Here is a 25,877-nt window from a genome sequence, read left to right as displayed (position 1 = left end):
AAATCGGGGCAGAAAACAAACTATCACTCTGGAATTGTCAGACATGCATGTGGTAGGTCAATGCTCACAGATTCCCAAAAGAGGTCACAGACAGGTCAGCTGTTAGAAAATGGCGCGAAATGTTCTATCCATGTTAACCGTCTGTTCAGCTGGGGTAAAGGGACGGTTCACTTCATACGCTAAGTAATACCGGTCACGGATGACCCAATTACGGATGACCAGCTACGGATAACCAAAATATGACCCTAAACATTGGATTAACAAAACCATATCTAAGATACCGTCCAAATGCATATACCAAATATGCCTAAAAATCATCATAGCAAAACGTTTCGATATCCACGACAGTGCTCCTTTTAAGTCGATCTGTCTGACCATTTAATCAACCCCTGCACATCAATACTTTTCATGCTGATTTCGAATATTCAATGCGAAATAGCTCGATTTCATATCTTTACAGAACGGTAACTCTAAATAAATTCACTACAACTTATGTATAAACCACTGATCTTCAAAATCATTTGACTTAAACGATATAGTTGACTTCAATTTGCTCCTTTTTGGCAATTTATGCAAAAAGTGCAGTTCGAATTATCGGCATTCACACAAGAACAACTTCATTTAACAATTTGACAATGTTTTCAACAATGAAACGACTGTCTCGACATTATAAAATCGGGAATATTAACCATAATTATTCAATGGATATTAATATTTGAAATATCTTGACAGAATCGTCGTTAACTTACATATTAATTTGTTTATACTTATTTAATCCCTGGTCTTACAAATATTACACATACATAATTATCCACGAATACTCACTGGGTAAACAATATGAACGGCTTGTTCCAGGTAAATTCACAAGAAATATATCTTCTTATATCACCTCTTGAAGAATGCACATATTTCACGGCTAAGACTGAGCTACGATTACAAAAGTTCTGTCCCTGGTCAAAAAGCAGTAGTTTTTGCGGCTAAAATCGGCGCCAAATCTTCCCAGCGTTCTGTGGGCTATAAAACTGTGGCCGGTATATGGAGCCAACCCCGTGAATCCCAAGGCAAATATTAACGGTGCCCATTTCGGTGGCTGAAATATGGAGCCAAATTCACTAACTCTCAGCGGCTAACATTCGGATTCCATTTTGACATCACAGAAACTTTCTGGGCAACTCCCTTAACCTATTCAATAACGTTTTCTTAACCAGAATTTACAAAGCACAGAAGTATGAGTGGAATGATTCCAGCAAGCCCCGAGTACTAGAAAAAAAAAGTAGTGTTGCGGTGCACTACCATTCGAGGCTAAATTCAATACAAACTATTAAAGGTTGTCCTTATGTCAATTGCATGTAAATTAATACGCTGATTACTCAGCCTTCATGCCTTCTCATTATCACATAACAAATACTTTCATAACTGCCTACCTATTTGTGATAAGCAATGATTATTTATTAGTTATACATTAAGTAGCATACGAGTAGCTTATAACATGTGTTTAAAGTCAATGATAAATTTCCCTTCACTTGTTACATGGCTAATGACGAAGACCTTAATGAAGCAGATTGCCATGCAATCTGTTGCCGTCCCTGAAAATTTATCGTGGCAATTTCTTTCCCTGCCCCTCCCCATGTTAACCCTCACACGAGAAATCCCAGAGAAACCCCTGTAATATATTACTCTTCAACTTCATGAAATAATTGGTAAAGTTGGTCAATCCATGTTTCTTACTTTAAAAAATCTGTACATATCATCGAATATGTCTTCTTGTATCACTTGTTTCGAATGATGGTGATGTTTTACAGGTAAGTAAGAAGAGAGATCAGATTTTAAATAATGTCCTTTCCGCAAGAGAGCTAGTTGTCATATCAAACAGATTGAGATAAGGAGCGCAAGAAAAATGACAATAATAATAACAAATACGTGTCATTTTTTATGCTTACATCTTTTTCGTTTTGTCGTTTGTTTGTGATGTCATTTTTGTTTTTTCATTTGTTTGTGATGAATGCAGTTTGTTCAGATTATGAAATTCCATGAATTAAATCTCCTGTTTGTAGTAATTAAAGCATTGAGTTCATATCTAGGTGGAACAATTGGATGGGAACGTATCATTTATAATGAGAAGAGCAGCCTCGTGTTTCCTCCCACCCCTCACCCTCTTCCACTGACCGTTTGCAATATTTTACAGAATATAACTCTCTTTATACTTAGAATCTTCCTAGTTTTGAATGCACATATTGTGCAGTTGTTTAGTAAGCATTGAAATACCCATACATCACTCTCTTCAAGCTGTGTACAAGCGATGGATTTAGGGAGTGTCACTAGAAAGCAGTTTTAAACGTGTATCACATTAATAAGGGATATCAAAAATTGTCTCCAATTGTAATGACGTGTATAAGTGTCCGAAATTTATATCTCAGTCGACATAACGGACGGAAATCCTTGCGATTTCCGGGGACAGTTACTTTTGCATAACCACGTGGAACGTCTAGATCCGTGCACGTACTGTAGATGTTTCAATGGAACAACAACATGTACTATTGAAAGCTGTCCTTCTACGGCTGGGTGTGGACCAACTGATGTGGTAATCATCCCTGAAGAATGCTGTCCACAATGTCCATACAGTAAGTACATGTGTACAATATACATCGTATAACCCTCTATGTAAGATGTGGACGGGCAATTGGAAAATTCACTAACATGTCAGAATCATGGGCTCCTGTCATGGGCTCCCATATATGGCTCCCGTCATGATTAAAATGTGCGAGGGTGGTCTTCATGTTCACAACTTTACGCAATGCGGCACGCTTTTCCAATTTCCTCGATAACTAATATACAGACAACTCAACAATAAGAAGAGAGAAGGAAACGTTACCATGTTATGTAAAGTTAAGGTAAAGACAGACATCTGCACCTGCAATTCATTTTGCGATCTCTGGACGTTGATCAAACTAAAGAAAAAACACTAGTGTCACAAGTGCCGGATAATGTTCAATTCAAAGTAATAGTAGGAAACGTGTGGCTTACACTGTAAAAGATACGTAAATATCAATACGATTTACAATATCGTTTCTTAAAGAAAGATAGGTTTGGGAACTATGCCATAGCATATTGAATTCGTATGTTCATGTAACCGTACACATGAACTACTTGAACACACAATTGCTTTGACATGGACAACAGCAATGACCTCATACGAAATTGAAGTCTCAATACGTTAATCCATTGTATTCCATTATACTAAGGCGTCGCTTTGTCAATATCACTGTTGTTCGATCATTGGCACCGAGGGAAAAGATAATTTGTACTTACAACACCGTATCTAACTACTATTTTGTTGCTGAATGTATCGTATACCTAACTTAAATTGGTATAATATATATATATATATATATATATATATATATATATATATCATGTTTCTTTAGGAATTGTCGTATCTGAAGCAACTATTACTGGCTTCAACAACTTCTCATTCACGGTGGGTGACACAAAACGTTTCCGGTTTGGCCTGGACATTACAGTCAACAGAAAGCAAAGTTTAACAGTTGTCAGGGGTCAGAAACTTTGGAAACTAAGCAGTTGGTTCAGTCGAAACGAAAATGGTTCAGGACCGACATTTGCGTTTCAAGACAACATCTTTAATGATAGGAATGCAGCAATGGAATACTCTAAGCCAAACTATCCACCAATGTACTGGACCAAATTGGGGGGAACATTGCAATTTAAAAACGCCACGTGTGATGACTACAAATACTTTTGCGTTGAATTTGGACAACAATCCCAAACAATGCCGCTTTATAACCTTTCCTTCACCTTTCAATCGCAAAAAGAAAGACTGATTGATTGTGTACGTCTTGGAACGTGCAAAAGTGAGTATCCACATTTTAAATATAACTGTGATGATTTTTTGTAACGAAAATCTAACAGGGTCACATTCCTTGCTTGCGTATACGATGCCAATAAGGGTGGGTAATCGTGATACTTTTTTGGTGTACTACGTTCAAGATTTAAGTATTAAAAAAGAAGCGTAAAGGATATTAGAACAAAAAATATGCCGCATTCCGATTCTCTCTAGAAGTTGCGTTATTCATTAAATGCTTTAGTGCAGCAACACGAAGCATAGCACGATGGTAACAAATTCGTTTCAAGGATGGCAAGTCTCAATACCATTCGTTAAGGACCGTTTCATAACAAGCCAAGTAGTACCGACTCACGGTATGCCAGGATTGTTCAAAACAGCTAATCAAGTGATGAGAATGGGATTGTTGAGGTGGCATCAAAATGTTGAAATTTTCACACAACTATATGAGTACTTTATTCCAAATTGTTGAATAACTCACTTTTATTTCAACATAATGCAGAAAGTTGTCGAATTTACTACTTGTCAACATTAGACAATTTGACATTTTTTTAACAACTAAATACAGAATTACTCACTTCATGTCAATGGTTTCGCATCTCAACAATTTTCTGCGAAATGTACTTTAACTATAGCTAAATACAATTTTGCAATTCGACATTTTTTGTTTTTAAATTGGTCAATAGATGAATTTTCATTCATCAATTAAAATATTTGTTGCAATATTATGGATACGTTAAAGTGCCGCGAAATATTAGGATCTTTTTCTGTAATTCTGCTACACTACATCATTTTGCTGCAAATTCTTGAATGGGTGATAATCCGATACGGGCGTAATTAATCATATTTTGGAAACGTTCAGATGCCGTCAAAATATTAAGATCTCTCTTGTGACTTTGCTGCAAATTCATCATTTGCTGCAAAATGTTGAAATGATGACATTCCGAAGCGAGCAAAATTAATTGGTTTGTTGCAAAATTTTATTTTCCGAAATTTATTAAATGATCAAATTATTGTTTTGCTGCAATATGTTCTAACGATTATATCCCCGATGTGAGCGTAGTTAATCTTTTGTTGCATATCGTTGAATTTACGAGATTTAAAGTAATCAATTATCATTTTTCTACAGATTGTTAAATTTCAATTTGTGGCAAATTGTTAACATGTCTGTGAACAATTAGTCATTTTGGTGAAAAAAATTGCTAAAGAATTTATCAAAATATTTATAACATTTTTAACGTCACCTTATTTCCTTAATTACTTTTAAATTTTACTTGTTCAGATATTCGTTGACTTGTAAAAGATGTATCATTATTCCATATGAAATCAAGATTACACTGAGTGTAACTATCAGCAACACACTCTTCGGGACAACGAAAGATTGGAGCTTGATAACTGCACAACATGCACCTGTCGCAATAAAATAGTGACATGCGAGACTGAAACATGCGGTGCCGAATGTGAAGAAGGAAAAGACATTACAGAAGAGCGTTGTCCTGTTTATTCTTATCGTGAGTAGAGCCTTGTCCATAAGAGCTTATTTTTCGTAACAATAAAATTCTTTCCGAATTAATTAATGATAATGACCAATGTTACAAATCGTACTATACTTCAAACAGAACCAATTCAATCTTCAATGACTAGAACATAGAACAACCCTGCAGTAAACACAACGAAACATTTAACAATAACAGATCAAGTTTCGAACAGTCTTAGGAGATGAGCAAAACAGTTTTTTAGTACAATTATCTTACTTGTATTACTTTTTAAAGTTTCGGGCATAGAATTAATGTAATTTTCTAATTTCAAAATGAATTTCATTTTGTATAAAAACTCGTTACATTTTGGCATAATCTCATTCAACTTCAACACTTATATAAATAATATTTACAATGGAAAATGTACAGTTCATTTTGGGTGATCTAACATTAAATTGTAACCAAAAACTAGTTGAACGGTATCTAATAGAAGACAGGAGGTTACATGGCCGTCTCAAAATAGGTGCTTTATGGTTTCTGTATCCATTTTACAGAAAGTGCATGCAGGGCTATTATTTTTTTGTCATTAAATAAAGAAGCCTATTGATAGCAAGAAGACGGTAGAGAAAATACCTTCAATTGAAAATACTGACATTTGGTCTCGTAGAGAGTACTAAAAGGGATTTTAAATATGATGTACTAGTTATCACAATTGAGATTAAAGAGCAAGTTCCGCTTATCACACGCACGTGGAGAAGAGAAATGGGCCAGATTAAGAGACAGTAAACCGCTTTTGGAAGACTTGGAGTATTAGAAATAACATTTATAAGATGATATTCTGGAGCGCTGGCTACCGAAGCCTGAAATGAACATTTCCAAGCAGGAGGAACTGCATAAAGAATACCGATTTAAATACCGTTTAAAGGGGAGCCTTGTCAGATAAAATTTATCCCAAAACTGAGTATAAGAAATTGGAGAACCATCACTTCTGAAAAGCTCCTTGATGTACATAATCCCGACTTGACGGATCTTATGAAAAATGATTGTTGAATTATGAAATGGTTATTACAGATATTCTGATTCTCGATATTTTTGGACGGAGTAACACAAGTAGCCTTATAGACCATGCAATGCAGACCTGTCTAATGAAAATGTTTTATAATTTTAAGTTACAATTAAACAAAACTTCCTTCCGAAAAGGGGAAAGAGAAGCATCGAAAAAGTATTCCAGTAACCCGTACCATACTTGTCAAGTAAGCGTTTAACCCAAGAAGCTTTTAAGGTATTGACAAAGCAATCCACACGGATACTTTTGAACCCATCTTGAACAATAGGTTGATCATAGTATCTCTACTGACCTTATCAGGAGCATTATGCCAAATAAATAATACTATGAACCTTGTTAATACAATCCTTACGAGGGTTTGGAAGAACAAGGAAAAGATACACCAATTGGCAAATAGAAAAAGACAATTATGTTTCGTCTAATAGGAGTCATACCTCTAATTCTCCACAACAGAAGTTGATTTTTAAGTCTAGATTGTTTTTGCTGGTAGTTCAGCCGTCGTCGCCATTATGAGTGAAACTTATACCCAGAAACTTAATAAGGCCACAATTGAAAATCAGGTTCAAGGTCTGAGAGATAATCGGGTGGAGTAATAATAAAGGAACCTAGCGGAAAGACCTGAGTTTTCTGGAAACTTAACCTTAAGTTCAGAGGATAGCTTGAAAATGTTTAGGGTGTTGAGCATTTCAAGAGTCGAGTCTTTGCTACCATTACGGAGAATAACATTATCGTCGGCATACTGTAGAACGTTCAATTCATGACCATAAATAATTAATACCAGTAATGCTATTGTTAATAATATAAGCTTTAGAGAGAATATCAGCGCAGATTATGAACAGAAACGAGCTCAGAGGGTAACCTTGCCTAACACTTCTTTTTATACAAAAGGTACCGGTAGAATTACCATTGTGACATGCACAAGCAGTACTATTACTGTACAAGAGACTATGAGTCATATTGTCATGTGTATGGTTTATAAGATAAAAAATATAAACCTAATATTCTCACCAATAACTTTAATCACCATAGACCCCGTTTGATTATCCCCGACACGATGCTCAATAATACCTTTCAATTTGCGAGCTAATACTTTTTCACCAATCTTAAAGTCGGTATTTAGTAAAAGAGATTGGTTTGTTCTCAGTTAGAAACCATGGGTCGTTGTCAGGCTTACAATGAGAGTGATCACTCCCCTACTTTGCTCCTTAGACAAATAGTAATTATGATCAAAGTTAAAGTCTCCGCCACATATAATAGCCTGACAATGAAAGCTGTGTAAACTGCGTGTAATACTAATGCAAAAACCAGGATCATCATTGTTTGGCCCGTACGTGCAGAGTAAAGTTAAAAATGTAGTATCGATGGGAATGTCAGTGCTGATTCATCTACCATCTTGATCACAGCGAACCTTATATGTATAGTAAAGAGAAGTTTGATGTTAACAAATTATAGCAACCCCTTTGCTAAGAGCCGTGCCATGAAAGAATCAAATTGGCCCACCCTATTCATTTCACCAGATTTGTTCAACATCTGAAGTAAAATGCGTTTCTTGAACTAAGATTATATCAAAAGTATGGCGGTAAAAATGTTTAAATTGCTGCCTACGATTGACTGATGGTCTTATTCCCCTAACATTACTAAAACAGATTTTAAGGTCGGCCATCGATACAGCAAAGAGTAAAGAGCAAAAAAAAAAAAAAAAAAATAGATATCGACTATATAAACGTGGTACTGAGATATCATTAATACTAAAGAAGGGTTTTTTAACAGCTTAACATTAGCACCCAAAGCAATTGAGATGGGAAACAGGATGTTATCCAAACTTCTTCGGAAACCTTTTTTGCAATTTTGATAGTCCTCCTTTTCTGTCAGTCGTCTTTCAGTCCAACTATACCAACTATACGTAAGTTATTTTCTTATTGAGAACCGCTCTTGTTTGTTTAGTAGACCGGCATGGTGATCTTTTCACTCTTTTTCGTCGAGGGTTTTACATCTCAGCTCAGTAATTGACAGTTTCAGGTCTTCAATCGCCTTGTTGAAATCAACTTGAAGGGACTATATCTCTTTAAGGAGAATCTTGCGTAGCCGAACAATACCGGAGTTTATGTCCCTTGCAAAATCACATTCCTCTGTATCAGAGTTATAGTCTTCACTCCTTGAGTGTGATAGGCTAGAGCGAAGGCTAGGTTGAGAAGCCGACTCATGAAGTGTTTTGCTCCGGAGGCTTCCTTTTGGTCTTCCAGTATGCATTCCTTAACTCAGGAAGTATCCTTAATATTAATATACACTGTTAGAAAAAGGGGCTTTGCAAGACAACGATATAATATTTAATGAGCATATATCCCAGTATAACCCAGTAGCATACGGTTGTGGTTAACCCAACATCACAGTTAGGTAGTCCCAAATCACAGTTAGTTAGTCCAATAATAATTAAAACAACTATAATAATAATAATAATATGATATGATACCAGAACCTTCGTGTCACAGACCTATCAAATTTAACCATTCGGCAACAGTTAATCTACTGGTGTGATGGATGTCAAAGGCTTTCTATAACCTGTCAACGAGAGCGTATTACGCATGTTTTACGATCATTTGCTTTCTTACTTTACCAGGTTTGTACCCATGCAGAGAGTACCAGCATCATCTACATAAGTGACATTTGGTGTCCACGGATGATTTCGTTTACGTTCGTCTTTTCGATTGCCTCTATCACCAGTTCTGGTGATTGCGACCAGTTCATTCGTAGTTGTAACATAATCGATCGGACGGTAGGAATTTTCTACTGTCTTTAGCAGGGATTCTCTCTTGGCGTCAATGATCCATTCGTCTCTCACCAAATGCTGCAAATCGTTGAAGTACATATCGGTCAACGGTGATTGAGCTGAGAAGGCCACTCCATGTCGCAACCCTCGCAGTTTTGTTTCAAATACCCGTAGGCGACTCCGTCCATCATGGAGGCAAATATGCAGGCTACAAGTCCCCTGACAGTATCCAACGTTTTGCTTTCACCGTTATGATGTGATCGACAAAAAAACACGAATGTATTCAGTCATTAAGTTAACTTGTACACTGCGGCGCGTTTTGTTCGTACAGTTTATTCCATTCCTCCACTTTCAAATTAATACCTCGCTTTCCGGGAAAGAGTCTATATTTCGTTTCCCTGCGAAAATATTCCCTGATGTTAACATACAGTAAACCTCGATAACATTTTAAGACAACGTGACGCTTACCTCCCAACGAGAATCGGGTCATAGATTCCTCAGTATGTTACTGACACGGTTAATCCAGCGCTTCTCCTTTCTCGACGGGCGATGACTGTGCAGTTACTGCTGCATGTTGCCGTTCACTCTGCTTTGTTTCGTTACAAAAATTGGGGCGAACTTCTTCCAAATCAATGAAGTAATCTACGATACAATTCTCAAAAAGCGTCAAGTTTGGTGATGAACCTGAAATGTCTTTCGAAAGCTTCGGGAATTCGTCGATGCGCTGATTCGTTTCTTGGTTCACAAACTAGGGTTTATCTTTCTGCCACGTACGTACGCCAGCCGGCGTTGTTCAATTCGTCTGAGATTTCTGGAAATGTTTCTTTGTCGTCCATGGTAACCAGCTAGTAGTGTGCTTGATTTGAAACACCTCGCTCCTCCTTAATATTGATGCGAAATCAAATGGATACCGTCCTGAATCATTTCATCCTCATTATTGGCGCATTCCCAAGAAAACGTTGACATCATATTATCTATTCGCGTTACAACGCGTTTTGTCCGTTTCTTAAATTAAATGATGAACATGTTACGACTTGTTTTACGCATAACTTAAATAAACGATGACAACATCGATGACGATCTCGGAAAACGAAGGCTCCTGAAACGGCTCCCGAGAAACGGGAGACGGCCCCCTAAAAACGGGTGCCTGCGGCTCCCTGGGGGGGGGGGGAGTGAAGTAGCACGATATATACTACTCACAGGTTATGTTTATAATCTCTTTCAACACATACTAACAATTTCCGGTTTACTAAGTACCATTATATATTATTCATAGCTTCAGTTGCAGTTGCACCAAACAGTCTCCTCCTGGTTGTCTGTCTTACAGTCATTCTGGTCTTACTGTTGAGTCTGATACTCTTTTTTCTCGTTAAAAGAAGGAGACTTTACCAGACTGTTCGTATCCAGTTGGGTATGCTCTTTTCACTTCTGTCTTTTTCATTCTTAGTCATCATTAAGTTGCAAAATTCTTCATATATAGGTGGACAGATAAAATGTTCTTCCGTAATCATGAAGTCAAATTTGGTTCATTTTGCTCCGTGCCTTTTAAAAGACTTATTCCCGTGCCACTCGTGTTCTGTGTTCTTGCAGAAGACACCTTTCCGTGCCCTTGTAGAAGAATTCGTTCTATGACCGGTAAAACAAAAACATATATTTGTAAATCCGTGGAAGCCATTTTCCATCTATTAGTTAATTTTGCGTGCCCGTCAAAAAAAAATTGTTGCTGCATCCATTTTGAAAGGCATCCGTGAATGACTATGGATAAGAAGGTAGAGCCGCTTGAACAGTCACTCCTTTTTCAACAATATGCCATGTGTATCGTTTGTTCCGTAACAATTATGTTAGGAAGACTATGATATTTACAGAGAACGCCAGGGATGTGGAACCTCTACTAAAATCCAAGGAGATAAACCTCTGTCAAGTCACCCTAAAAGAAGAACTCAGAAAAGGTGAATTCGGTGTTGTGTATAAGGGAGTTATCACTGGACTCATTGGTTATCCTGACAATATGGCTGTCGCTGTTAAAACCACAAAAGGTATTTTGCATTTCTCGTATAACGTATATTTAGTAGTTCTGAAACAGAGATAGATTAGAACAGAGATTTCCAGCAGCTTGTTATGTTCTTTCATATTGATATGTTATGTTAGTGTCACATATTATTACACAGCTACAGAGGCTTCATAATCATTCAGTCATTTGATCTTCCGCCCAAGAAAAGGATGTCTTAACAGACGTAAGCAAATAAATAGCTAGCATTTTCAAAGAAAAGAAATAAATACTTGCGGACTTGTGTGGATTCGGTCTCCAGTGCGAGACATATCAAAGACAAGAGTTCGAGTCCTCGTGTTCGATGCCGTACTACAGCTCTTATGTGAGTTTTGAGGTAGCCAAGAAATCAGTGGCCACGGCGTCACCAATTCGGGGGGAGGGGGGGGGTGCACGGTGACAATGACTGAAAAAGTAACCACCCATCTCGCTGGAGACGCCCGTCGGGACCCTGTGTTGTCTGTAGGGCCTGAGAGTGCATGCCATATTCAGGAGTATAGAAGTACCTGGTATTCGTAATCTCTCACTTAAAGCCCAAACCATGGTTGGGATCGTGTGAATGTTGAATCTCCTTTGAGGACGAATTTCTATAACTGCTATAATTGCCCTGTTGTTTCCTGCTAGGCCACTGTCAGATCGTGCTGTTCGTCTCAAACATTCTCTGCTCTGACAAATGTGTTGATAATTTGACCAAATTAGTTTTCTATTTATGAATTAACATTACATTATTTCTCGGAGGAAATTATTCTCCAATTGATATCCTGGAAATTCACAGGCTTTATTCATATGGGATTGCTGATCATATAAATAGCTCTTTACTTTGCTTCCGTCACAATGTATCCCTTTGGGATACAATTCGATTTAGAACCATGTCGAACTATGTTTGAAAGAATGGAAAGAATATTCCCTGTATTTTGCATTTCATGTCCAAAGATGTTGTAATTGCATTCGTTTATAGTACGTTTTTATTTTACACTTCTTCACAGTCGGCGCTTTCGCCGAGGCTAATGAAGACCTCTTAGATGAAATGAAGTTACTCTCCTCACTTGGAGAACACAGAAATATCATGTCCCTTGTTGCCTGCTGTTCAAGGAGAGAACCTTTTTACCTGATCACTGAGTATATGCAATTTGGAGATTTACTCAACTTCTTGAGGAAGTGCCGAGAGGTAAAGACTATGCCACTTGTTCCTCTTCCTACCACACAGCAGCAACGTTTTATGGGAATGCAATGATATGGCAGTAATGAATTACGCATCTAGAGCTGTAAGCTGTATGCGATAATATGGAACTGCTCTGTAACGTATATGTATGCGATTTTATCTGATAATTTAAGGAACCAATCTTAATTGGCTAAAAGTAAACCAGTGATTACGTGAAAAATAAATTTGAGTTCATTCATTTTATACTTTGTGTACCGTTGACGGTATATATTCCCTATTTAAATATTGCGGTTACCAGGTGCAGATGCAATTGGGGTGTGATTGTATGATTGAAACCCAACCCTCCCAACCCCCCCCCCCCCCCTACCCTCCCCCCGTTCAACCCAAACATAATATGGTAATTCCGTGTCAAATCACGGATGGCTGTTGCTGCACCCTCCCCAAATATTCCCAAATGTTTGGTATGATTGGAACACCATGAAATAAGCATACTTTGAAAATTTCAGTTGTATTGCTTCACAATTGGCCCATTTATCACACAACGTAATTTGTCATTTTCTTGACTTTTGAGATCTCATTTTTCAGCAATTAAACATCCTATTACCTTTTTATTACAGATGCTTATAAAGTCTGTCCCATAGAACAGGAATATAAACATTGGGCTACAAAAACATTGTCTTGTGGAGTTAAAAGTGTCCAAATATTCAATTTTTGTATTTTTCAATAAAAAATGTGCTATTTTTAGTGACAAATTGCTCCTAAACCATTGCTTCAGGGTACTTGATTCTTTCAGAGGTTATTATGTCTAGTACAAAAAATACACAATAATGATTACAATGCTTTCCTATAATATATTTGCAAGTTGTGCAACTCTAAAGTTGCTATTTCATGCTGCGATTTAGCATGAGGAATGAATTTTGATGCCAATTTTTACTCATTTTCCTTATCCAAATGGATAAAGTACAGTATACAAAAAAAATACTTTCACAAAGTTGTGTATAAACCACATAATGGACAACCCAACATTGAAAATATTTATTTTCTCAATGCTCACTTGAGGAGACATGCTTTGATTGCTGACAAGGATTTTATAAGTGGGTACAGTAATCAATACAGTAAGTGTAAATATAAAGGTATTCACATTAACTAACAGTTCAAATTGTTAGGCATAGAAAACAGGAAGGACCAGCAACACAAAAGCTCCAGATTCATCTTTCAAAAGAAACTGTTGGACTTGCATACAACTCAAAATACAATGCTATTGTAGTTATGTCTCAAGCAGTCTCTACGATGGATGTACTTTTACCCTTAGAGGATACTAAAGTACTATAAATTAATTTATGTGCTAATACTTTTCTGTAATATTGTATATATAATATTGTATATTGACAATGAGTGCCAGAAGACTATGTTTACACCTAACACTAATACACACTGTACATGTATACCCAGTACAACGTATGTACTGTACACACTTTACATGTATGTACTGGTTGAAATTCATTTTAGAGTAAAGTCTTTTAATTAAATGAATTAAACCAAATAGTATTTGTTCATATGACATTAAAAACTGCACAGTATTGAATTGAATGACCTTGAAGTACAATACCCAGGCTCAAACATGTGGAACATCAAAATAGGCAAAACGTTTTTTTTTTTTGGTGAAAATCCCAAACTTTGAGGATTTTTAATTTCAAAATAAGGCGAAGAACCCTCCTGAAATATTTTGTACAAACAGGGTGGTACTATATCTCTTCCCCAAAAAATAATCAGATTTTTTCAACATGACGCGTTTTGAGTTATTGGCTGTCAAAGACGACCTCTTTTGTAAATCGGAGCAACTTAACAACTTCGTAAATTAATATTGAGAAAGGCTAGAACCCTGAAATTTGTTTAGGTGTAAGGACTTTATACTTATAATTAAAGTATAAAACCCTGACAGCTCTAACATGGTTACTTTGGTAAAAAATTGGCATCAAAACCCCTTCCTGATGCTGAATTGCAGCATGAAATAGCAACTTTAGAGTTGCACAACTTGCAAATATATTATAGGAAAGCATTGTAATCATTATTTTGAATTTTTTGTACTAGACATAATAACCTCGGAAAGAATCAAGTACCCTGAAGCAATGGTTTAGGGGCAATTTATCACTAAAACACCTCCACAAGACAATGTTTTGGAGCCTAATTTTTAATATTCCTGTTTCATGGGATAGATTCTATAGGCTGCAGTAATAAAAAGGTAGTAGGATGTTTAATTGCCGAGAAATGAGACCTCAAAAGTCAAGAAAAAGCCAAAATGTTAAGGTGGCGACAAATTGCGGAATTTCAAAGTATGAGAAATCGGCCAATTGTGAAGCAATGCAACTGAAATTTTCAGAGTATGCCAATTTCATGGTGTTCCAATCATACAATCAACTTGGGAATTTTTTAAAAGATGTCGAACTACAACATACTCCAAAATTTGGTGATTTAATATGGAATGACCCAATATTATAGGTAGTTATTAGCACAATCGTGCGTGTCGACCTAATTGAAGATTTAATTTAGCCTTAAAGGAATCCTTCACACTCGTAGATCACGTGGGAATCGGCATCAACGACCACACGGCCACACACCCTCTTTTTCTTAAATCCTGGATCCGCCCCCTGATTACAAGCTTGAGATATGCATTGCTAGAAATACGCTGTGTTTATAAATGTACGAATGTTACATTGTTTGATCAATAAACATATTCGACTTCATCTAATAACTATCTTCACTGCACCTTATTCTTTCACCAGGAAGGCAGTTCAGCCATCGATCCGATATACTCTTTAGGGGAAGAAAAACAGATCATTGTGGCTCGCGATATCACAAATGGAATGGTGAGCTTTCAAACACCCTTGATGTTATAGTAGGCCTAACCATATAACATTGAATGTTAGGATGCGATGTCTGCATCACAATCAGCATTGGTTATTATATAAATTGGTGATTCTCGCCACAGCTAGAAATGAGCCTGTGAGTTCGTAAGTGTATAAATGGTCCGATATAATCATTTCAAGGGTTAAAGTTAATATATTCAGCCCCAGCCAGATACACACTTCGGTCTTTTAATCCCGTTGACTACATATGTCGTCTACAAATTGGTTAGACTTCAAAAGTCTTCAACTTTGCAAATATTTACTTTATCAGTGGCGTAGCTATTGTTTCAGTGTCCCTGTTCGAGAGATTACCGAGATGTGAAACCGTGAACGTTCCAATAACTGTATAGGCTGACTTTGTAAGATCCATAAATCAAACACAACATATATATTAAAAATTACTTTATTTTTTATCGAAAGGCCTACATGGAAAATGCAAAATGTTATCATGGAGACCTTGCAGCTCGAAATGTGCTAGTCGGTGATGGTTTAAAAGTTAAAATATCTGACTTTGGCATGTCCGATGACATCTACAAGAGAGGATATAAGAGGCAGGAAACTGCAGACAAGAAAATACCTGTTAAATGGTGTAGCCTAGAAACTATTTTCAGTGGGATATGTTCTTCGAAAAGCGATGTGTAAGTATCGCAATGTATACATTTCGCTTGATTACTTCACAGTTTAGTTTATTGCTCCGGTCTAAGAAATTGTTTGGGTAGTATATACGTATATTGGTGGTTTATATATTAAAGATCCAGGAAAATTTACAATAAATCGTGACGCAAAGTTAATTTCAGACAGCAATTTCTTTGCCGCTAGTGTACACGATCATCTGAACTTTTGGTATTTTGGTAAAATTAATAAAAGACACAAACACAACAACCATTATTGTTTTGCTAATGTGAGAGAGATCTTTGTGAAAAACAGCTTTCCCCAAACAGCTGACAGAAATCTTGTTTCGTTAGGGAGATATCACAGAGGAGTTGTAATTTGGTAAATCTGAGATGACGTCATAGTACCACTAGAAACTAAAACCTTTTTCTTTCTCTATATGTTTCTTTTCATGTTTTTTCAAGCTAAAGATAGATAGATAGATAGATAGATATTTATTTCGTCCATAAAATATGGAAATTTGTCGCCCTGCAGCAAAACACAAAAAAATTAAAGTTATAAAGATACATTCAGAATACAGTAAAATAGTAGTATAAACAAAACACAGAGAAGTTGAATGAAAAGGTAAGAATATCAACAACAACAATCTGAACAGAACAACAACAAATCTGAACAGAATTGACATTTAAACCCCTGTCATCATCTGTTAATCTGATCTTTCTTGTTTAATGGGTTGGTCGATCATCTCTATATCTATCTCCTCTTATTTCTCTTTCCCATTTCTCTCCCACCCTTTAGTTTATTTCTCCCCTATATCTTTCTCGTCTATAATCTATCAATACCTTTGTTGAATTGAAGTTTTTTATGGATACTAACCAGTTGGCAATACTTCTGTTTTAAGTGTACGTCATATTATGCTATTTCATACTGTACTGTGTGTTATTTTTTCTTCTGTACAATAATATGAGAAATTAATTTGAAATTACTTTTCTTTACTCTTTGAATTGTATATGTATATTACAGTAATCATATCATTCAATATGTCGATTTGAATGGCAGCTTTAATCTTTACAACATGTATTGCTTGAGTTATTTTCTACGTCTTTTCTGTAAATTTCGATCAAGAGGAAAATATTGGGTCTTGTGCTTAACATACAACAGAGGGAGTGACATCATTATTTTCGATAAAAAATGTACCATAAGGTTGCAAAAATATAGATATTCCTGAATAAAAAGAAATTGTTGGGAAAATTTGCGTATAGATGTGGTCAATAAGGTACTGTTTCATAAAGGTAACTTGACGTTCAATCTGGCGATAGAAATATAAAAACGACGTGCAAGTATTCTGTCTCATTTTACTTCTTAGGTGGTCATTCGGCGTTGTATTACATGAAATATTTACATTGGGTGGATCGCCATATCCTGGCATGGCACTGCGATTTCTGGTGAATAAGTTACGAGAAGGCTATCGTATGGAGAAAGCGGAGCATTGTCCAGATGACATGTGAGTATAGTTCTGTGTGATCTGAAGAAGTTTCCAATCAACACAAGTGCAGACATTCGAAACTTCCAAACAGTAGTTTCCTTCAATGTTCAGAGCCATTGTCAGTCTGCAAAGGTATATATATATATATATATATATATATATATATATATATATATATATATATATATATATGTGTGTGTGTGTGTGTGTGTGTATATGTGTGTGTACTTGTATTATTATTTACTAATATTATTAATTACTTGTACTTGTATTATGAAAAGAAACTACTTAATACAAAATTTACAATAAACAACATATTTGGTGGGTGATATCGACCTGTTTGTTAATTTTCTTACTGTTTTTAGCTATCAGTTGATGCTCAAATGTTGGCAAGAGGACCCAGCGGACAGACCAAAATTCGTGGACCTTTCTGAAGAACTTGGGGAATTGTTGGCCAAAAGATGTGATTACATTCAGTTTTCAGTGGATGACGAGATGGCTGTAAGTTTTCTTAAGTCTTGTTGCAACATTTGTGCATCACTATAGTTTCACGAAAGGGGACATTCCTTGATTCTTTTTAATTGATTGATTTATTTGTTTCAAAATTGTATGCTTTTCCGAATCTCACTGAGACTTTACTGAACTTACCATCCCTTGTCAAGTCTCCTCTGGATACTTTACTATTACAATGTACGTTTAATAATTTTTGTTGCAAAGGAACCTGATGGAGAAAACTCACATGGACGGATGTTAACTTCCTCCGGAAGTACCAATCCTCAGCTAAGACAGCCTCGGGAGCTACATCCCATCGATGAGGATGGAGGAGAGGTGGATGTAACTGAACTGCTAGCTGTTCTTCAAGAAGACGAAGAGGGACGTTCTCTTCAATCCAGAGAAGACAAAACAGATGAGAGTATGGGACAGATTTGAAATTGTTTAAGTTTTTAAATTCTTTTTCCGACCTTCAGAGGCAGGTGGTGGTAATTACACACATTTGTAAGAGTATAGAAGAAGTTAATGAATTTATGTATCTGTGTGTGTGTATGTATGTTATACATGTATATATTTGTATATATATATATATCAATATATATATCTATATATATATATATATATATATCAATATATATATATATATATCAATATATATTAATAAAGAATAGCACACCAGAAAAATTCCACTTCACGACCGGTTTCGTCCTTTTGGGACTCATCAGACGAAGGTGGGAATCGAACCCCGGATCTTTGTGTCACGAACCGAAGTCTGTACCACTCGACCACAATGATTCTACTGGTGTGTTATGATTGTACAGAGTGCACCCCTGGCGCTTTGAATCTGACAATTTTACACAGAATAACCACTCTTTATAGGCAAGCCAAGCCGTAAATAAGAATTGAATGTGTAGCAAGTGGTATGACAGATATATAGTAAATCAATAAAGAATTACACACCAGAAAAATTCCACTATATATATATATAAATATAAATATATATATATATATATATATATATATATATATATATATATATATATATATATATATATATATACATACATGTATCCTGTAAATTATCCTGTACATTATTAATAAAATTAATAAATAGGAGGGAGTATGTTCGTGAGGTTGTTGAAGGCAACATCCAAGAAGGGGATCGAGATTGCCCCCCACCAAGATAAACAAATTACATTTTTAGACGCGAAATGGTGCATTCGTAGGCATATTTAGGTTATAAATTATGTCTGTAATTAGGCCTACACACAGGAGTTTTCTAATCCCTTTTAACTTCTTGAGCTGTAAATAATGGTGTTATTGTCTCATTTGGTCATCGGGATTAGGAAACGAAACTGTCTTCCCTTAAGTTTATTCCAATAATATTTTTTGTAACTGAAGGATAGTAGCCTCTTTTAGATTATATATAATTTGATATATATATATATATATATATATATATATATATATATATATATATTTGTGCTAAACGTAGGCATGCATGGTCCTTTCTAGCATACCCAATGATTATTTTTTAAAAGGTTGACAATAGGCAAACCTTTATTCCTGCTTTGTCATGTATACTCACAGAAAAAAAAACACCAAACATTTGAGAGATTTAATTCTGTTTTTATATTAATATTGCGGGTTTCAAAATCTGCAGCATTAACTTATGCAGCATGTCCGGTAAGCTTTTTTAGAACCAGAAGGCTCATCGGTGTTTGCCTGAGTGTTAAATTGAATCCAGAGATTTATCAATTCTAATAACGCCAACGAAAAATGTTCTTTCAACTTCATATAAACAAAATCTGACCACTTTTGGATGACATTCAACACCGGATCGTTCCTGACGATTTTGTAATGACTTGTACACATCTTGCTGCTGGTGATAAAAGTCTGACTGTTTACCAGTTGAATATGTTTCTGCAGCTGACAAACGCAACTGGTGGTCTTCTGTGTGACGTAAGAACCTTTAGTTGATGAGCACATTTTTCAAGGGTCATCTCTCAAATTTTGATACAAAGTACTTTCATCATTTTATGTAAATAAATAATCATTTAAGTTCTTTGCTGATGGCAAGTCATTTGTGTAACTTCATTCTCTTGTTTATGTCATATTCCAACTGGAACTGGTTAAAGGCCATAATATGATACAAATATAGATTGATACGTCATAACACTCAGTGCAATTCCTTCTCAATGTTTATCTTATTTGTGAGGAAACGAAAGTTCTTCCTTTCATGTGCTAAATGAATTACATTTAAAGTAAAGCATTGTTTGGTGTCATACTTGGATTTGTTCCGAGCCCATTTATCTCCTCTTTTACAAAATTTCTTTTATTGGAAAAGGAGATGTTCTTGTCTATTGTTACAATCAACTTTCACCTTTGCCTCCTAAAGCGAGTGATAAACCAGATATTACCAAAATGCATTTCGCTTACTCTGTAACATTTATAGTGAGTTCATACTCGTACCCCGTAAACTTCCAACATTGCAATGTAATCGTATCAGACATCATGATGGATTCATAGTCGTATTCGAGTACAATATTTGGTACTCGTATTTACCATCGTAGTGTAATTACTGTGTAATCGTACTCAACGCACTCCATCTCGATGTTTATCAAATGAAGGACTTACCATCTTTTATTTTGCAGAAGTTTCCATGACATAGTCGGTAATTGCCAGTGTAGAGATCTATACCTCTCTTGTATTGCCTTATTTTGCTTGCTTTCTTGCTTTCACCACTAACCAAACCGCCTTCCATCTGAGTTCCTGACGATAGTGGAAAGCCATTAGATGTATAACCGCATAATGACGAATTTAGATTTCGAGCAATTTATCACAAAAAAATTGTTACACCTGTTCAAGATCAGGAGAAACGGCGGTCTCGGATTGGCCTAAAGTGTTTCTTCAACGTGTTTCCTGTTATCAATAAATAAATCTCGTTGGTACCTCAACAATTAACGGGACACAATGAAATTGCAACGCAAATTGGGACCCATAAATATAATTAGGAAAAACATGGGTGACAGCCTTCCCCCCCCCCCTCCTTCCCCTCATCCCCGATGGATCTGCCTATGAACACAATCTCAACCCCACTGTTTAATCAGAATAGGTTATCCAGATCACCGTGACTGAAATCCAGTTCGACTGTAGCAGAATGTTACATTGAATCTTTACTCGGTGGTCATTTTGGGTATCTACTGATACACGATGATGTCATATATTTAAAGAAGAAAGCCAAGGGCTTTGTGATTCCTTGCCTTTAGCAGAAAAAAAACATGAGCATAATTCGACTTCTTCTTTTTAAGACCTCTGTTGACGTGACACGACCTTCGACCTCTGTTGCCCTGGCATGAGCTTGGACCTTAACAATGTGGATCTTGTACTAACCATGGTGAACACGCACGTACCAAGTATGAGCTCAATGGAAGTTTCCCTTATCAGGCTATTGAAATGACGAAGTTTTCATAGTTTGATCTCTCTCCGTCTCAGATGACCTTGAAGTGAGCATATCGATTAACTATTGTGAACACACACTGCACACACACCAAGTATTAGCTCAACTGAAGTTTGCCTTACCAATGTAAAGTGTTTTCAATGTTGACATCTGTTGACCTCAGATGAACTTTGACCTCAACCGCAAACAATAGGAATAATGTACTTACTATGGGTTATTTACCTACCACGTGATGTTTCTTTATCAAGTTTCGTTTTTGGTTTCGATGATAATCGTAACCTATGCATGCATGCAGGCGGAGAGTGTGTGCATGTGTGTGTGTGCATCTGTGACACTTGCTTGGGTACGCTCTATCTTGTTGGATTGAGGCCAAACTTGGACTATAGATCCGCCATATGGAGAAGGTGTGCCCTATTGTTTTTGGTGCCCACAAAGGTCACAAAAGGTCAGTTATGGTCCAAAAAACGAAAATATTAAAACTGCAATATCTCCCAGTGCCAATGTGTGACAAGGTTGATATTTTGGGACAAGTTGTAAACTGGTTAGGGGAACATTTTGAAATTTAACATGCATGTGATCCGAGGTCACGAAAGGTCACTTAATGTTATAAAACTAGTATTTTTGCGATAACTTGAGAACGAATTGTCTGTTAGGGTTGGGAGTTGCTTCAATGTAATCCAATTATCGATCCGCATCTGGGTGACCCTTGACCTCAGTTTGACCTCTGGTGACCTTTAAGTGTTTTGGGGATTTTTACAGTTTCGATGCTATTTTCAGATGTCAAAGTACCTTCTGATCATAAATGTCAATAGGTTGACCCCGTGTGACCTTCATGTGCGAAGTTATATGGGGGTCAAAGTTTTTCGGTCGGAGTTAGGATGGCTGTACAGACTTGTCGTGATGTTTTTGGAATCTTAAACCAAGGTCAAAAGGTCAAAGGTCACATTAGAAAAAATGTGCTTATTTTGGAAGGAAACGGGCGAAAAAGAAAATGTTTGGTTTGATGCTAGATTTGGATATCAAAGGTACCTTCCGATCAAAATGTCAATGGGTTGACACCCAGGTGAGCTTTGTGTGTTAAGTTATATAAGGTCAAAATTAATTTTCAGACATTTAATGCAATAACTCCCAGTGCCAAGGTGTGACACGGTTGATATTTTGGGCCAAGTTGCAAATGGTACAGGGGAATATTTTCAAACTTAATGGTCATGTGATCCGAGGTCACCAAAAGTCAATTAACGTTAAAAAATAGTTTTTTGGGGGGAGAAAATGGGCAAGTAAAATATGTTTTAATTTTTATAGTTTTGATGCTTTAGTTAGGTCTCACCGATCAAAAATGTCAATGGGTTGACCCCCGGGTGACCTTTGTGTGTGAAGTTATGTATGTATACAAGTTCAAAGTTAATTTTTAGACATATAATGCAATTAACTCCCAATGCCAAGGTGTGACATGGTTGATATTTTGGGACAAGTTGTGAATGGGGTGGTGGAACATTTTCAAACTTAACGGTCATGTGATTTGAGGTCACTAATGTTATCATATCTGTTGACCCGCTTGTAGGTGACCATATATTTCTTACATTTTCGACGCCATATTCAGATCTCAAAAGTGCCTTCCGATCAAAAATCCAATCACAATTTGTGATCACAGAAGTGTTGGCTATAGTGTTGGTTACTTTATGGGTACATGTAGGACCACAATTACTTGGACTATTTGAGCCCAATCTTGCTTTGTGTTTGGATTTTTCATTGGAGCCTGTCTGTAGGGTTGGTACGAGACGGCGACCTAGCGCAAAAAGGACTATAGTGTTTGAGGTTAGTGACGTACTTTTATATTTCATTATACAATTTACCGCCTAATAACCCTAAAGTCTAAAGTGGTGACCCCGACGTGATTCAGCTAGGTTGCCTTGAATACTTCCCATGTACTAAAAATCGCATAACTTTTTACTACTGTTTTTCGCATTGGAATAATATTATACTGTACATCCAGAAAATTCACACGAAACACAACAATCGCTATCCACAGTTAGTATTAAAATACCTCCGTACTGGCCCAGTGACCCAATTATCTGGTTCGCCCAGGTCGAGGCGCAATTCGTAACAAGGAGAGTTACTAACGAGGATACAAAATATTCCTACGTGATATCGTCCCTACAACCGGAAATAGCTCAGGAAGTACGCGACTTGCTTATAAGTAAGCCAAGCGACCGACCCTATCAAAAACTGAAGGAGGAGTTGATTAAGCGAACAACGGCTTTGGAGCAAAAACGGCTCCACCAGTTGTTAATTTCGGAAGAATTGGGGGATCGAAAACCCACGCAACTGTTGCGCAAAATTCGTCAGCTGCTAGGTACAAACACCCTTGATGCGAACATTCTGAAACAACTTTTTGTTCAGCGACTTCCATCGAGCGCCCAACTAATTCTGGCGTCAATGAGCGACACCACACCTATCAAAACCGTAGCCGAGTTAGCGGATAAAATCATGGAAGTAACTCCTGCATATCCTCCCATCGCTGCCATACAAACACCCCAGGCCCAGGCACAAAAATCAGAAGTGCAACAACTAAGTGAACAAGTCCGTGAACTCACTGCCCAAATTGCTTCACTAAAGTCAGAGGTCAGGGAGCGCAGTCGAAGCCGATCTCGAAGCCGACAAAGATTCAGTTCCCAGTCAAATTATACCAGCAACATCGACAGTGATATTTGTTGGCATCATCAATCATTTGGTGATAAGGCCAGGAAATGTAGAGCGCCATGCAAGTATCCAAGCAATTTAAAGTCGGAAAACGAACAGGCCAGCGTGTAACGGTGGCGAGGGTTGGCCAAAATCGAAGCCGCCTGTTTTACATTCGTGACAGAACCACCACGAAACGTGTTCTCATTGATACAGGGGCAGCGGTCAGTGTGGTATCCCCCGTACGTTGTGACCTATATAATCGTGGAAAGGGGCCATATCTTCAAGCGGCAAATCAGACCAAAATAGACACTTTCGGGCACAAGTCACTAACACTCGATATTGGTTTGCGTAGGAATTTTCCGTGGGTCTTTGTGATCGCCGACGTGGAAACTGCTGTTCTCGGTTGTGATTTCTTACGATATTTTGAATTACTTGTCGATATTCGAAATAATACTTATCGACAGGTTAACCAATCTCACTATTGAAGGCATCTCAACCAAGAAACGTCCCTTTGTCCGATGTTTGCCACAACACCTAACGATTCACCTTATCATGCTCTATTAAAGGAATTCCCAGAGATATTGCGGGTAACTTTTGAAGAAACCCAGGTGAAACATTCGGTAACGCACTATATTAACACGATCGGAGCACCCATTTTTTCTCGCACACGTCGTCTACCGCCCAACAAGCTAACTATCGCTCGACAAGAATTCGACCACATGCTGCAACTTGGGATCGTCCGACAATCTAACAGTACTTGGTCATCCCCTCTACACATGGTGGCCAAAAAGAACGAGATTGGAGGCCATGTGGCGATAATCGAGCCCTAAACAACGTTACCATTCCAGACCGCTACCCTATTCCACACATTCACGACTTTTCAACTTCACTTTCGGGAACATCAATTTATTCCAAAATTGATCTAGTGCGAGCCTACCGTCAAATCCCGGTGGAAGACTCCGATATTTGAAAAACGGCCATCACAACCCCATTCGGCCTCTTCGAATTTAAACGAATGCCGTTTGGACTCCGTAATGCCGCCCAGACGTTCCAACGCTTCATAGACGAGGTAACGCGCGGTTTGCCATATTGCTACACTTACATTGATGACGTACTCGTGGCCAGCAAATCTCCAAAGGAACATACCCGTCACCTTAAACAGCTGTTTGCCAGACTCGCAGATTACGGAGTGGTGATCAATCCAACTAAGTGTCAGTTCGGTGTTCCAGAGCTCGAATTTCTTGGACACAAATTGAGCTCCAAAGGAATATCACCTCTCCCGGAGAAAGTGCAAGCCATAGCCGAATTTCCGAAACCAAATTCGTTACGCAAACGTCGAGAATATCTTGGACTTATCAACTTTTATAGGAGAGTCATCCCGGGATGTTCCAGTATTTTACACCCGTTAACAGACCTATTAGCGGGAAAGAAGCCCAAGTCAGCACCCATTGACTGGAATGACGAGGCATCCGACTCATTCGAGGAGAGCAAACGAGCGCTCGCCAACGCAACTGTCCTTACGCATTGCGACTCATCCAAACCCCTTGCATTAATGGTGGACGCCTCGGACAAAGCCTTAGGAGGCGTGTTACAGCAAAATATTGAAGGAGTTTGGCATCCAATCTCGTTTTTCTCCCGAAAACTAAGCGAGACAGAATCGCGATACAGTGCGTTTGGTCGTGAGCTACTAGCAATATACTCGGCAATAGGTCATTTCCGCCATATACTAGAGGGACGACAATTCTTCATTCTCACCGACCACAAACCAATAACATATGCGTTAAAAACTAGTACCGACCGCTACTCACCGAGAGAGATACGGCATCTGGATTTCGTTTCCCAGTTCACGGCGGATATTCG

The 25,877-nt window shown here is 37.4% G+C and overlaps 2 protein-coding genes across 2 annotated transcripts; both read left to right on the top strand.

Annotated features, from left to right (window-relative positions):
- The first annotated feature begins 2,417 nt into the window (after positions 1–2,417).
- LOC139984951 (fibroblast growth factor receptor 3-like) lies at positions 2,418–18,345 on the top strand. Its single transcript, XM_071999110.1, has 10 exons — positions 2,418–2,621; positions 5,191–5,370; positions 10,447–10,581; positions 11,036–11,206; positions 12,204–12,385; positions 15,163–15,246; positions 15,706–15,923; positions 17,264–17,401; positions 17,749–17,884; positions 18,101–18,345. Exons 4-10 carry the CDS (start codon positions 11,179–11,181, stop codon positions 18,311–18,313), a joined length of 999 nt encoding a protein of 332 aa, XP_071855211.1. The 5' UTR covers positions 2,418–2,621; positions 5,191–5,370; positions 10,447–10,581; positions 11,036–11,178; the 3' UTR covers positions 18,314–18,345.
- A 1,209-nt stretch (positions 18,346–19,554) lies between these two features.
- Positions 19,555–24,146, top strand: LOC139984574 (uncharacterized). Its single transcript, XM_071998514.1, has 2 exons — positions 19,555–19,561; positions 23,365–24,146. The coding sequence occupies exons 1-2, from the start codon at positions 19,555–19,557 to the stop codon at positions 24,144–24,146; spliced, it is 789 nt and encodes a 262-aa protein (XP_071854615.1).
- The last annotated feature ends 1,731 nt before the right edge of the window (positions 24,147–25,877 follow it).

This window comes from Apostichopus japonicus, chromosome 17, assembly GCF_037975245.1.
Source record: "Apostichopus japonicus isolate 1M-3 chromosome 17, ASM3797524v1, whole genome shotgun sequence".
NCBI lineage: Eukaryota > Metazoa > Echinodermata > Holothuroidea > Aspidochirotida > Stichopodidae > Apostichopus > Apostichopus japonicus.
This window is presented reverse-complemented; position numbering and strand designations above follow the sequence as displayed.

Bases quoted from the DNA above. Each gene is read 5' to 3' on its own strand.
- LOC139984951 (XM_071999110.1), top strand. From the start codon at position 11,179: ATGGCTGTCGCTGTTAAAACCACAAAAG. The intron at 12,386-15,162 runs GTAAAGACTATG...TTCTTTCACCAG, and splicing joins TCTTGAGGAAGTGCCGAGAG to GAAGGCAGTTCAGCCATCGA. The intron at 15,924-17,263 runs GTAAGTATCGCA...TTTACTTCTTAG, and splicing joins TGTTCTTCGAAAAGCGATGT to GTGGTCATTCGGCGTTGTAT.